General features: G+C 44.5%; 1 protein-coding gene across 1 annotated transcript in view; it reads left to right on the top strand.

Moving 5' to 3' along the window:
* The window catches only part of LOC309558278 (uncharacterized protein), a 37,180-nt gene extending 26,489 nt beyond the window's left edge, over window positions 1-10,691 (top strand). The window contains exons 3-4 of the mRNA XM_082261333.1: window positions 748-821; window positions 10,310-10,691. Of these exons, the coding sequence (XP_082117459.1) occupies window positions 748-821; window positions 10,310-10,680 (445 nt within the window). The 3' untranslated portion in view covers window positions 10,681-10,691. The remainder of the gene's footprint in view (window positions 1-747; window positions 822-10,309) is intronic.
* The last annotated feature ends 3,379 nt before the right edge of the window (window positions 10,692-14,070 follow it).

Genomic DNA, 14,070 nt, shown 5'->3' with positions numbered 1-14,070 from the left:
TTGACTTCAATGGGGTTCGGTGTCCGGGTAAAGTTCGGAAAAAGTCCGGGACAGGGACCCGGACTTTTTTTTCAAGTTCGGCCGAACCCGCCGAACACGGACATCCAGGTGTCCGCTCAACTCTAGTGTGCTACTAAGTTTAAGTAGCACACCTCACTCAAAGTCCCAACCTCTTTCACTTACTTCACTGGAACTAAGTTGCCAAGCCCAACCCCTGAAAAACAAACCCCCCCACCATATCCCCCCGCCAAAAAAAAACCTAATGATTTGGACCAGTGCACAAAGCAAGGTCCATAAAGACATGGATAAGCGAGTTTGGGGTGGAGGAACTTGACTGGCCTGCCTGTCCGTCAACCTGATAGCACACCTTTGGGATGAATTAGAGTGGAGACTGCGAGCCAGGCCTTCTCCAACATCAGCGCCTGACCTCACAAATGCGCTTCTGGAAGAATGGTCAAACATTTCCATAGACACACTCCTAAACCTTGTGGACATCCTTCCCAGAAGTGTTGAAGCTGTTATAGCTGCAAAGGGTGGGCCAACTCAATATTGAACCCTACGGACCAAGACTGGGATGCCATTAAAGTTTGTGTGTGTGTAAAGGCAGGCGTCCCAATACGTTGGGTAATGTACCATTGTCCTTTCTCTGTTTATAATGATACAAATAAACTGCTCCTATAGGTGAACATGCTACAGATAAAGCAGCTCATTGTTTATTGGAATTATTTTTCTCCTTTATACTTTCAGTGTACCATGTACAATGGGGCATGAATCGAAAGAGGAAATTAAAGAATTCCTTAAAAATGCTCAAAAGCTTACAGGTAATGCTATTCTACTTATTCTATTTTATCAGCTCTAGCCAAGTAACTTTGTCTGAGACAGATTATGACATCAGTCTGCTGCAGGCAGGAGGAAGCAATTCCTCAGTCTCTCCTATTTCCCCAGTGATCCGACTGCAACATTGTAACTTTGTAGCAAGCCACAAGGTGGGAGAGGTTCAAGAACAAATACATGTGGGGGTTCATTTACTAAAAACTGGAGAGTGGAAAATCTGCTGCAGCTGTGCATGGCAGCCAATCGGCTTCTAACTTCAGCTTGTTCAATTAACCACTTAAGGTCCAGGCCTATTTCTGACACTTGTTGCTTACAAGTTAAAATCAGTATTTGTTCCTTGAAAATTCTTAGATTCCCCCAAACATGACATATATTTTTTTAGCAAAGTCTCTGGAGAATAAAACGACGGTTGTTGCAATATTTTAAAAACATAAACTTCACTGAATGAAAGAAAAAAACAAAACCAAATTAACTTAACCACTTCTCGACCGGAAGATTTTCTCCAGGCAACATTTTGCGATTCGGCACTGCGTTACTTTAACGGACAATTGTGCGGTCTTGAGACGCTGTACCCAAATAAAATTGATGTCCTTTTTTTCCCCAGAAATAGAGCTTTCTTTTGGTGGTATTTGATCCCCTGTGCAATTTTAATTTTGTGCGCTATAAACAAAAAAAAAAAGAACGACAATTCTGAAAAAAACAATATTTTTCACATTCTGCTATATGACATTCCCAAAAAAAAATAAAAAATTTAAAAATCTAAATTTTCTAACATTTTAGGCCAATTTGTAAACGTATTTTGATTGGTTTGCACAAAAGTTATCGCGTCTACAAACTACGGGAAAGATTTATCTCATTTTTATTGTTTTATATTTTTAATAGCAATGGCGGCGATCTGGAATTCTTTGCGGGACTGCGACATTGCGGCGGACAGATCGGACCCCTAACTGACATTTTTGACACTTTTGGGGGGACCAGTAACATTACTATAGTAATCAGTGCTAAATAATATGGACTGTTACTGTAATAATGACACTGGCAGGGAAAGGGTTAACCCAGTGGGTGATCAAGGGGTTAAATGTGAGCCTCGGGAAGTGATTTTAACTGTGGGGGGGGGGGAGGGGGCGTGACTTCTGAAATTATCATAGAGACATGTGTTCCTATATAGAAGGATCACAGGAGCTATTTGATCATTCCAGGGAGAAGAACGGTCGGCTGTGTTTACAACAGCTGACCGTTCTTCTCTCTCAGTGGAAAGCGATCGCGGGTGTCAGGCGGCAATCAGAGCTGCCTGCCCCATGCATCGGAGTCCCCGCTACCGAGAGGGGGAGGTAGCGCGCCGCTTCCGGCGCATGCTCGCCCCCTAGCTGCAGGCGCACGACCAACGTAGCCCTACGTCAGTTCCTGCTGGAGGGCCGCCCTGCCGCAGTATATATGCAGTGGGCGGTCCAGAAGCGGTTAATTAACTAAAGTTAGCCTAATTTTTTTTTGTATATTGTGAAAGTTTATGTCACGCAGAGTAAATAAATACCTAACATGTCACGGTTTAAAATTGCGCACACCCATGGAATGGCGACAAACGACGGTACTTAAAAATCTCCATAGGCGATGCTTAAAATTTTTTAACGGTTACCAGTTTAGAGTTACAGAGGAGATATTTCTCTAGAAATTTTGCTCCCGCTTTGACGATCGCGGCGATACCTCACATGTGTGGTTTGAACACTGTTTACATTTGTGGGAGCGACCTTATATGTGCGTTTTCTTTAACATTTTTATTAATATTTACTCATTTATTTTATTTATTTATTTGTTTTTTTACACTTTTACTTTAACCACTTACCAACCGCCCGCCGTCAATTTACATCGTACTTTGACGCTAAATACCGGGGTTATGGCAGTAGATAGCTACCATAACCCCGGTATTTTTTTCGAAACGGCGGGCGGTGCTCTCTTTAGATAAGGGCGGTCCCAACAGTGGATTCGCCGCGGGATCACCCTTATAGTGCGGCGAAAGAGGTACCCCCCCTTCCCGCCGCGTAACGGTAGTTTTACCCGCTTACCGATCCGATTCTCCCCCCCCCCCCCTCAAAGACAGGAAGTCGAGTGAGGGCAAGACGGCCCTCACTCGACTCTATGGTCTTGGAGGACAGGAGAGATGTCAAACGTATTCTCCTAGCAAAGAATTTAAAGAGCCAATTTTTTTTTCAGCAATTTTTTTTTCTTTTTTAGTGTAGATGTGAGATGTGAGGTCTTTTTGACCCCAGATCTCACAATAAAGAGGACCTGTCCTGCTTATTTCTATTACAAGGAATGTTTACATTCCTTGTAATAGGAATAAAAATAATAATTTTGTATTTATTTTTTTAAAGTGTGTAAAAATAAAAAATAATAAATAGCAATAAAAAATTAAAGCGCCCTGTCCCCGTTAGCTCGCACGCAGAAGCGATCGTATACGCAAGTCCCGCCCACATATGTAAACGGTGTTCAAAGCACACATGTGAGGTATTGTCGCGATCGTTAGAGCGAGAGAAATAATTTGAGCCCTAGACAGGTAACCTGTAGACATTTTTAAAGTGTTGCCTATGGGGGATTTTTAAGTACCAATGTTTGTCGCCATTCCATAAGCAAGCGCAATTTTGAAGCATGACATGTTGGGTATCTATTTACTCGGCGTAACATTATCTTTCACATTATAGAAATAAATTGGGCTAACTTTACTGTTTTCTAATTTTTTAGTTAAAAAAGTGAGTTTTCTTCTAAAAAAAATGCATTTGGAAGACCGCTGCACAAATACGGTGTGATAAAAAATATTGCAACGATCTCTATTTTATTCTCTAGGGTCTCTGCTATTATTATTTCAGGTTCTTATATAGCGCTGTCAATTTACGCAGCCCTTTACATTCACATCAGTCCCTGACCTCAAGGAGCGTACAATCTAAGGTCCCTAACTCACATTCATACATACATAGTAGGGCCAATTTTATACAGGATCCAATTAACCTACCAGCATGTCTTTGGAGTGTGGGAGGAAACCAGAGTACCTGGAGGAAACCTCACACAGACACAGGGAGAACATGAAAACTCCAGGCAGGTAGTGTTGTGGTTGGGATTCGAACCAGTGACCCTCTTGCTGTTAGGTGAATGTGCTAACCACTACACCACTGTGCCGCTCTGCTATGTTTGGGGGTTCCAAGTAGTTTTCTAGCAAAAAAAAAACTGAAATAGGCCCGGCCCTTAAATGATTAAAAAATCTGATCACTTTTATTGCTGGCAATACCCTCCCAAATGCGCTATGATTTAGCCTCGATTGTCGAGTGACAAATCACAGTAAAATTGTGTCAAAAATTGTGACCGCAAACGTTCTTTTTGAGCGTTTTTGAAGCAGAAGGAGGACCCTTCATATGAATGGTGCTGCACCAAAAGCGCTCAAATAAAAAACAAAACGAAAGCTCGAAAAAGAGAGCGTCTGCACTAGTGATCCACCGATATCGGTTTTTTCGTTGCCCGGTGGGACGGGAGACCCGGGCGAGCCGCGGAAGGCAGCGGGAGGGGGGTGACGTCCCCTCCCGCTCCTTGTAATTACAGCCGAGCGGCTTTTCAGCCGCATCAGTTGTCAATGCAAGACAGCCGACCATCGGGGTGATGTCTCTAGCTGCAGGCATCACTCCGGTACAGCACTTTCCGAAATATCGGCAATATCGGTAACCTCCGGGGCCGATTCCGATATACCGGGGAAAGTGCATATCAGCCCCCCCCCCCCGATAAATTGGCTTTGCCGATAATCGGTTAATCCCTAGTCTTCAGCTGTTGCAGCAGAACGCCCAAGTGTGAACTACGCCTGAAAAATGGACATGTGACTTAAACACGCACCAAAAACGCAAATCGTGGGTGCATTTTTACTCACTTAAGGACCGGAAGGTCTTACCCCCCTTCCTGACCAGGCCATTTTTTGTGATATGGCACTGTACCCAAATAAAATTGATGTCCTTTTTTTCCCACAAACAGAGCTTTCTTTTGGTGGTATTTTATCATCTGTGCGATTTTTATTTTTTGCGCTATAAGCAAAAAAAAGAGCGACAATTCTGAAAAAAAAAAATGACACGCTGCCTGCACTGGGAACCAAGCTGTACCCGTGGTTCCCACGAGGGCTGCGATTTCCAAAGTAGCGCAGGGACTTTTTTCCTGTGTGCTGCAGGCATGGCAGACTATTCAAATGATTGGTAACATAAGCCCGGGAACCCCCAGGAAGTGCTGGAAGGGGGGGTACTTCTCCCTCTTCTAAAAGTGATCCTGCTGCAAATCCAGGACTACTTTTATCTGAAAGCTGACCGCCTACGGGACAAACTGGTACTGGGATTATGGCGTCTAGCTGCAGCCATAACCCCGGTATTTAACCTCAAAGTAATGATGAATATTCCCAGTAAGGTGGTCGGTGAGTGGTAAACTTCTATTTCATTCCATGCACAGCGGCCCATTCAGGGTAAAAATACAAGTCCTATTTTTTTTTTTTTTTCTTGCAGAGCATTGGTATGAACTGAAGCAATATAACTTGCCTTGTCCATGTGTTGGGACATACAGTATCTCACAAAAGTAAGTACACCCCTCACATTTTTGTAAATATTTTTTTTCTATTTTTTCATGTGACAACACTGAAGAAATGACACTTTGCTACAATGTAAAGTAGTGAGTGTACAGCTTGTATAACAGTGTAAATTTACTGTCCCCTCAAAATAACTCAACACACAGCCATTAATGTCTAAACCGCTGGCAACAAAAGTGAATGGGCCCAATTAGCCATTTTCCCTCCCCGGTGTCATGTGACTCGTTAGTTTTACAAGGTCTCAGGTGCGAATGGGGAGCAGGTGTGTTAAATTTGGTGTTATCGCTCTCACTCTCTCATACTGGTCACTGGAAGTTCAACATGGCACCTCATGGCAAAGCACTCTCTGAGGATCTGAAAAAAAGAATTGTTGCTCTACATAAAGATGGCCTAGGCTATAAGAAGATTGCCAAGACCCTGAAACTGAGCTGCAACACAGTGGCCAAAACCATACAGCAGTGTAACAGGACAGGTTCCACTCAGAACAGGCCTCGCCATGGTCGACTAAAGAATAGGGATGATCGAACGGTTCGGGTCCACCATCGGTTCGGCCCGAACATTGGGTGTTCGAGGTTCGGCCGAATTTAGAACTTTTTGCCCAAAAAGTTCGGAATTCGGCAACCAGAACCGCCCAAAATGCAATGCTTCAGGAAATGGGCTTTAAAAGCCCGTGATTGGACCAGAACCATTAGCAAAAGCCAATTGAGGGGGCAGGAGAATGCTAGGAATGTGATTGGAGTGACTAGGGGGTCCCTAGACCAATCATTAGTGAATACGCCCCCCAGTATATAAGATCGCCCCCGCCATATTCCCAGCATTGTTATACTGGACATGGAAGAGAGTGGAAGCAGTTCTGTTAATTTTACTTTAAAAGTGTCATTTAGCTATTTTTAGTGTGAGGAAAGGGATATCTAGTGTAGTTAGAGTGCTCCTTTACACTTAAGTTAGCTTCAAAAATTTAGTTTCTGTAGGGAAAGTGTTAAGTGTCAGGGGACCGTAGTGTAGTGTAGGGTTAACTGACAGTGACTGCTATGGCAGGGTGACAAAACCCTTCCATAGCAGGGTGACCGCTATAGAGAAATGATCATTTCTCTGCTTCGGGACAGGTATGTGGCTTCTCACCAGCCAGCATTTTTTAATGCTGCAGGGGCTGCCACTGCCAGTGCTTTTTTGAGGACATGTTTGATGTCAGACATGACATCTGAATATGTGTATAGGGGGAATATATAGACATATATGTCTGAATATATACCCCTAGACATATATAGGTGTGATAGTAGCAGAAATAAATGCTTGCGCTAATGAAATCATTTACAGTAATATATTTCTGCTACTATCACACCTATATATGTCTAGGGGTATATATTCAGACATATATGCCTATATATACCCCCTATACACATGTTCAGATGTTTTGCCTGCCTCAAAAGAACCCCAAAAAATGCCAAAAAAACGCTAGCGTCAAAAAAAAAAGATGCCCAGGTGTGTTTTTTCTGGCATTTTTTGGGGGGTTTTGGAGGCAGGCAAAACATCAGAACTTGTGCACAGTACCACTATACACAAGTTCAGATGTTTTGCCTGCCTCAAAAGAACCCCAAAAAATGCCAAAAAAACGCTAGCGTCAAAAAAAAAATGCCCAGGTGTGTTTTTGCTGGCATTTTTTGGGGGGTTTTGGAGGCAGGCAAAACATCAGAACTTGTGCACAGTACCACTATACACAAGTTCAGATGTTTTTCCTGACTGCAAAGAACCCAAAAAAATGCCTGCTATTAAACCGGCAAGGTGTTACAGCAGAGAAGCCATATTCCTGTGCTTAAAGTTTTCTAATACAAACGATCTCTTTTTTTATGGTTCTGGACATGCTACAGAGCTGAAACTTCACAGGTACACCTTTTAGACCCCCCAGACACAAAATCACACAAAAAAAAGTTCTTAAAAATTGTCATTTTTGATAAAAAAGCCAATTATTGAAAAATTTAAAAAAAAAAAAAAAAAAGAGATTTTTTGATTTTTTGATTTTTACTTTGGATTTATGGGTATCTGGGGGGTCTAAAAAGTGTACATGTGAAGTTTCAGCTCTGTAGCATGTCCAGAACCCCCCAAAAATTAGCATTTTCTTATAATTTTTATTAGAACAGGAATACGGCTTCTCTACGGCGCTTTTTCTTGCATTTATCGGGCATTTTTGGAGGCAGGCATGACTTTTTTTGGATTTAGTGTCTGGGGGGTCTAAAAAGTGTACCTGTGAAGTTTCAGCTCTGTAGCATGTCCAGAACCAGAAAAAAGATATTTTTTCAGTAGAGCAGGGATGGTGGGACCCCTCTTTTACACTTATATGATCTTTTTTTGGGGTTCTGGACATGCTACAGAGCTGAAACTTCACAGGTACACCTTTTAGACCCCCCAGACACAAAATCACACAAAAAAAGTTCTTAAAAATTGTCATTTTTGATAAAAAAAGCCAATTATTAAAAAATTTAAAAAAAAAAAAGAGATTTTTTGATTTTTACTTTGGATTTTGTGTCTGGGGGGTCTAAAAGGTGTACGTGTGAAGTTTCAGCTCTGTAGCATGTCCAGAACCATAGTAGCAGAAATATATTACTGTAAATGATTTCATTAGCGCAAGCATTTATTTCTGCTACTATCACACCTATATATGTCTAGGGGTATATATTCAGACATATATGTCTATATATCCCCCCTATACACATGTTCAGATGTTTTGCCTGCCTCAAAAGAACCCCAAAAAATGCCAAAAAAACGCTAGCGTCAAAAAAAAAAATGCCCAGGTGTGTTTTTGCTGGCATTTTTTGGAGGGTTTTGGAGGCAGGCAAAACATCAGAACTTGTGCACAGTACCACTATACACAAGTTCAGATGTTTTTCCTGACTGCAAAGAACCCAAAAAAATGCCTTCTATTAAACCGGCAAGGTGTTACAGCAGAGAAGCCATATTCCTGTGCTTAAAGTTTTCTAATACAAACGATCTTATTTTTTCTGGTTCTGGACATGCTACAGACCTGAAACTTCACATGTACACTTTTTAGACCCCCCAGATACTAAATCCAAAGTAAAAATCAAAAAATCTCTTTTTTTTTTTTTTTTTTTTTTTAATTTTTCAATAATTGGCTTTTTTATCAAAAATGACAATTTTTAAGAACTTTTTTTGTGTGATTTTGTGTCTGGGGGGTCTAAAAGGTGTACCTGTGAAGTTTCAGCTCTGTAGCATGTCCAGAACCAGAAAAAAAGATCATATAGGTGTTAAAGTTAAAGGAGGCTCCCGAACCACATCCCTGTTCTACTGAAAAATTATCTTTTTTTTTTTCATGGTTCTGGACATGCTACAGAGCTGAAACTTCACATGCACACCTTTTAGACCCCCCAGATACTAAATCCAAAGTAAAAATCAAAAAAATCTCTTTTTTTTTTTTTTTTTTTTTAAATTTTTCAATAATTGGCTTTTGTATCAAAAATGACAATTTTTAAGAACTTTTTTTTGTGTGATTAATAGTTAATGGGGCATGACCCAGAACCCTAGGTACTTTTTAGGGGCATTTATTGGGTTTTAGGGCTTAAAATGGTGTTTTTTGATTACAGAATTCGGGTCCCATTGATTTCAATGGGGTTCTGAAATCCGGGCCGAACTTTCGTGAAGTTCGGGTGTTCTGGTCGAACCGAACTTTTCAAAAGTTCGATAATCCCTACTAAAGAAGTTGAATGCACATGCTCAGCATCCATATCCAGAGGTTGTCTTTGGGAAATAGACGTATGAGTGCTGCCAGCATTGCTGCAGAGGTTGAAGGGGTGGGGGGTCAGCCTGTCAGTGCTCAGACCATACGCAGCACACTGCATCAAATTGGTCTGCATGGCTGTTGTCCCAAAAGGAAGCCCGCAAACAGTTTGCTGAAGACAAGCAGACTAAGGTCATGGATTATTGGAACCCTGTCCTGTGGTCTGATGAGACCAAGATAAACTTATTTGGTTCAGATGGTGTCAAGTGTGTGTGGTGGCAGCCAGGTGAGGAGTACAAAGACAAGTGTGTCTTACCTACAGTCAAGCATGATGGTGGGAGTGTCATGGTCTGGGGCTGCATGAGTGCTGCTGGCACTGGGGAGTTACAGTTCATTGAGGGAACCATGAATGCCAACATGTACTGTGACATACTGAAGCAGAGCATGATCCCCTCCCTTCAGAGACTGAGCCGCAGGGCAGTATTCCAACATGATAATGACCCTAAACACACCTCTAAGATGACCACTGCCTTGCTAAAGAAGCTGAGGGTAAGGGTGATGGACTGGCCAAGCATGTCTCCAGACCTAAACCCTATTGAGCATCTGTGGGGCATCCTCAAATGGAAGGAGGAGGAGCTCAAGGTCTCTAACATCCTCCAGCTCTGTGATGTTGTCATGGAGGAGTGGAAGAGGACTCCAGTGGCAACCTGTGAAGCTCTGGTGAACTGTGGCCACACAAAATATTGACACTTTGGGCCCATTTTGGACATTTCCACTTAAGAGTGTACTTACTTTTGTTGCCAGCGGTTTAGACATTAATGGCTGTGTGTTGAGTTATTTAGAGGGAACAGCACATTTACACTGTTATACAAGCTGTACACTCACTACTTTACATTGTAGCAAAGTGTCATTTCTTCAGTGTTGTCACATGAAAATATTTAATAAAATATTTATAAAAATGTGAGGGGTTTACTTACTTTTGTGAGATACTGTAGCCCATGGAAGCCAAATAGGACTGGTGTGAATGCCCTCTGAAAGATAAGGTAATCACTTAGCTGGGTCACCCAAATGACTACAGTCCAATTGGCCTTTGGGTCATTTATTCTTGCAAAAAAGGATGCAAATGATGTGTTTCTCCTCTCCAGGATTTCTACCAATCATCATCCTCTCCAAAAGATATCTTGGAGATGTCACAACTATGGAGCAGCAGTTTAGGGATGTCGGTATGGAGCGAATATTCCCAGTGGAGAATTACACTTCTGAGGACCACATCAAAACCCCGGATAAGGACAAGATCTTCCTGTCCATCCTGAATGAGGCATTGAATCTGGTGAACTTCCGGGGCGACACGGCATCTTCCTTTGGCACCCCAGAGAGGGAGCATGTGAAAAGGGTGCAAATGGTGCTCAAGATTGCACAAATGAATGAGACAAAGAGAGTCACTGACAGATTACAAATGGAATGGGATAAGGAACACAAGGAAAAAAATAAAAAAAAAGATTGCAGATTCCTGTAACCATGTTGGATCAAAAGGTGAGGGACTATGATTGTTTAATGATTTACTGAACTTGAACTTCCCTCCACGGTCACAAACTATTATTATTATACATTAATATAGCTCATATACTGCAGTGCTGTACAGAGAGCACTGAGCCCATCATATCAGTCTCTGTACCCAGGGCCAGCCCTGCCAAGGATTCCGCTGGGTCCACTGGACCCAGGCAGAATTTGGAGAGGGGTAGCAGAGTGCCTAACACACTGGCCCTTGAGTCACTTGTTTTCATGCAGAGTTCAGTGTCAGTGTGGAAGCAAACAGCGGCCAGGCCGCGGGGTTTCGGCAAAGGAGGCGAGGAGGGTAGCTAGACCTGTGAGAGCCCGGGAGGTAGAAGAGCTCCACCCCTTCCCTGACCACCGAAAAGGCGAGCAGGAGTGGGCGCAGCCTCCCCAGCACTCCCAGAACCTGGATTCCTCCAGCCTCCTCTCTGCTCCAAGATCAACAGAGAACAGGGGACAAGCTGACTGGGGGCTGGAGGAAGAGGACGGGTGGAAGGCGGAGGCTGCCAGAGCAATAAGAGTAACTCCAGAAGAAGATTGGGCGTTGCCCACTGCTTGCCATCAGGTACTGGGCATCCTCCACATACCTACCCACACACAGAACCTGCACAGGGGTGGGGGCAGAGGAGGGACTGCATGTAGGGTTAGGGCTATGTGGTCTCTCTCACCCTCCTCTCTCTTACACTCTACCCCTCTCTCTCTCTCTCTCCCCTTCTCTCTGCTCCCCTCTGTCTCTCAGGCCCCTCTGTCTCTCAGCTCACTCTCTCTTACACTCACTCCCTCTCTCAGCCCCCTACTCTCTAACACTTCACCCCTCTCTCACTCACTCTCCCGTCTCCCAGCCTTAAGTCCCTCAGGGCCCCTGTTTCTCAGCCCACCATGTCTCTCACCCAAATATCTCTCTCTCTCATTCCCTCTCTTACACTCTCTCTCTCACCCACCCCCTCTCTCCCCCCTCTCTCTCAGCCCCCATCCCTCTCTCTCTCACCCCCCTCTCTCACACTCCACCCCTCTCTCTCTCACTCCCTCATCTCTCAGCCCCCTATATCGCTCACCCCCCCCCATGTCTCTCACCCCCCTTTCTCTCTCTCATCCCCTCTCTCTCATTCAATCCCTCTCTCTTACACTCACTCCCTCTCTCACCCACCCCCTCTCTCTCACACCACCCCTCTCTCTCACTTCCCTGTCTTTCAGCCCACCCGTCTCTCAACTTCCCTCACCCCCCCCCCCGCTCACACTCACTCCCTCTCTCTTACACTCACCCAACCCACCCCACCCCACCCTTTCCCCCCTCTCTCTCAACCCCTCCTCTTCCTTCTCTCTAACCCCTCTCTCTCTCACTCTCTCCTCTCTCTCACTTCCCCCTCTCTCTTTCACCCCCATCTCCCTCACGTTCCCCTCTCTCTCTCTTACTCCAACCTCTCTCACCCCTTCTTTTTATCACTCTCTCATGATAAAAAATAATGAATGTTGGGGCCTTTTGGTGGTCCTGATTTTTTTTTCTGGGGGGGGGGGGCAGAATTTCATTCTTGGACCCAGGCAGCACAATGTCTTGGGCCAGCCCTGTCTGTACTAAAAGAGCTTACACTCCAATGTCCCCCCACAGTCACACACTATTATTAATATACATTTATATATTTCTGACATATACTGCAGTGCTGTACAGAGAACACTGAGCCAGTCACATCAGTCTCTGCACCAGTGTGGTTGTGTGTGCTGCAGCTCTCCCTCTCCAGACACCAGGGGGCCACAGTGAGGATGAGAGATTCTGGGGATGACCCGGCAATGGTCCCCCAGAGGGATCTGACCTGCAATCCCAAACCACATCTTCGCCTGAAGACCTTGGCTATGGCCCTAAAAAAGGCAAATCGACCCCCACTTTTAGACAGTGGGTTGCTGATCATCTAAAGAGAATAAAGAAGGAGGAGGAAAAGCTGGAGGCCTGAAAGCTGACTACAGAAAAAAGAAAGCTGTGCATGATAAAGCATGGAGCACGAAGTGTCAGTCTGAAACCAGACGTTACATTTTTGGAGGATGCCATGAAGCACCAACAGAATCTGGTCAAAGTGTTGAAGGAGAAAAGTGGAGCTTTCAAGGAATAGTTCCAGAATGAGGAAAGGTTTCGGAGAATGAGGGATGATGCCATTAACTGAAAAGCATCAGCGATGGCAGTACATGTGGAGAGTGAGGATGGGGTCCTGGATGCTGTCCCTGAAATCCCAATCACCTCAAGATCTGCTTCATTGGAGGAAAAGGCAGCCTCTGCCTCCCTCCCTCCCCAAAAAACAGGAGGAACAGCACAGGAGGTAGAGGAAAGTGGCGGAGGGCTGCACAAGGCTCTGCAGAGAAGATGGCTGCTGTGCCTGCAGGACTGGACTCTGATTCTAGGATGCCTGTGACTGTGAACTCTGCTGCTATGAGTTCTATGTCTCTGGACAATGACATTAAGAGTGTGAACTCTACTGGGGGGAAGGGAAAGGGATCTGCCATTTTTGCCGAACACTCCCTACTGGTTGCCTCACTTGTAGCAGATAATGGTGGGGGAGGAAATGACAGCTGCACAGTGAAAAGTGTTGCTGAAATCCCAGGAAGAGTGACAAGGAGTTGAAGACTTTTATCTAAGAGGAGTATGTTGGGGTTGGGGGAGGAGGTGAAGACAGCAATATCTGGTGTGAGTGGGTCTGCCGGTAGCAGTAGTGCCACAGATGAGAAAATGAACGTAAATAATAAAGCTGTTTGCAATGCTGGAAGGGGGGAATGTATGTGTGTTTGTTGATGGAGTAACAGCTGCTGCTGCTGCTGCCTCTGGTGGGCGGGGCTTCTGAGGCTCCTGCAACCAATGGTGCAGCTTTGAGATCTGGAGCTTCTAATCCTGCTAATAAAACTTATGCTGGGGCTCTGGCTGGGATGAGGGGGTCACATCAGGCGGGAAGCTCAGGGGGGAGGTCTGCTGCAGGTCTGCACCCCTGTCTTTTAGGGAGAGAAATGTAGTGCTGCTCAGTTGAGAAGGTGGGGGTGCCCCCTCCCTATAAGAAGGTTGGTTGTGGACAAGATTTTGGCAATGGGTTTCAAAGCAGATGTCATCTTTGCTCTGATCAGTCTGGTAGGCTCCTATGAGTATGATCTCCCCTTTGTTTGCTCGATATGTTTCGGGAGAAGTATGAGCGTGTGTATAGGGGTCTGCCGGAGTGGGAAGGACTCGTCCCAAAACTTGTCTCACGCCAACCTCTTGTGAAGAATGTCACCATCCTGGTAAGGAATGAATCCATTCCTTCTGCTGACCTGTCTGTCTGAGGAGATTTGGGGAGCTTCTGACCCCATTGAAGAAGATTGGGTATGAGTGGGGCATATG

This window comes from Pelophylax lessonae (genome assembly GCF_965119305.1).
Source record: "Pelophylax lessonae genome assembly, chromosome: 6".
Taxonomy (NCBI): domain Eukaryota; kingdom Metazoa; phylum Chordata; class Amphibia; order Anura; family Ranidae; genus Pelophylax; species Pelophylax lessonae.
The sequence above is the reverse complement of the archived record's forward strand: the minus strand, read 5'-3'. Positions and strand labels throughout refer to the sequence as shown.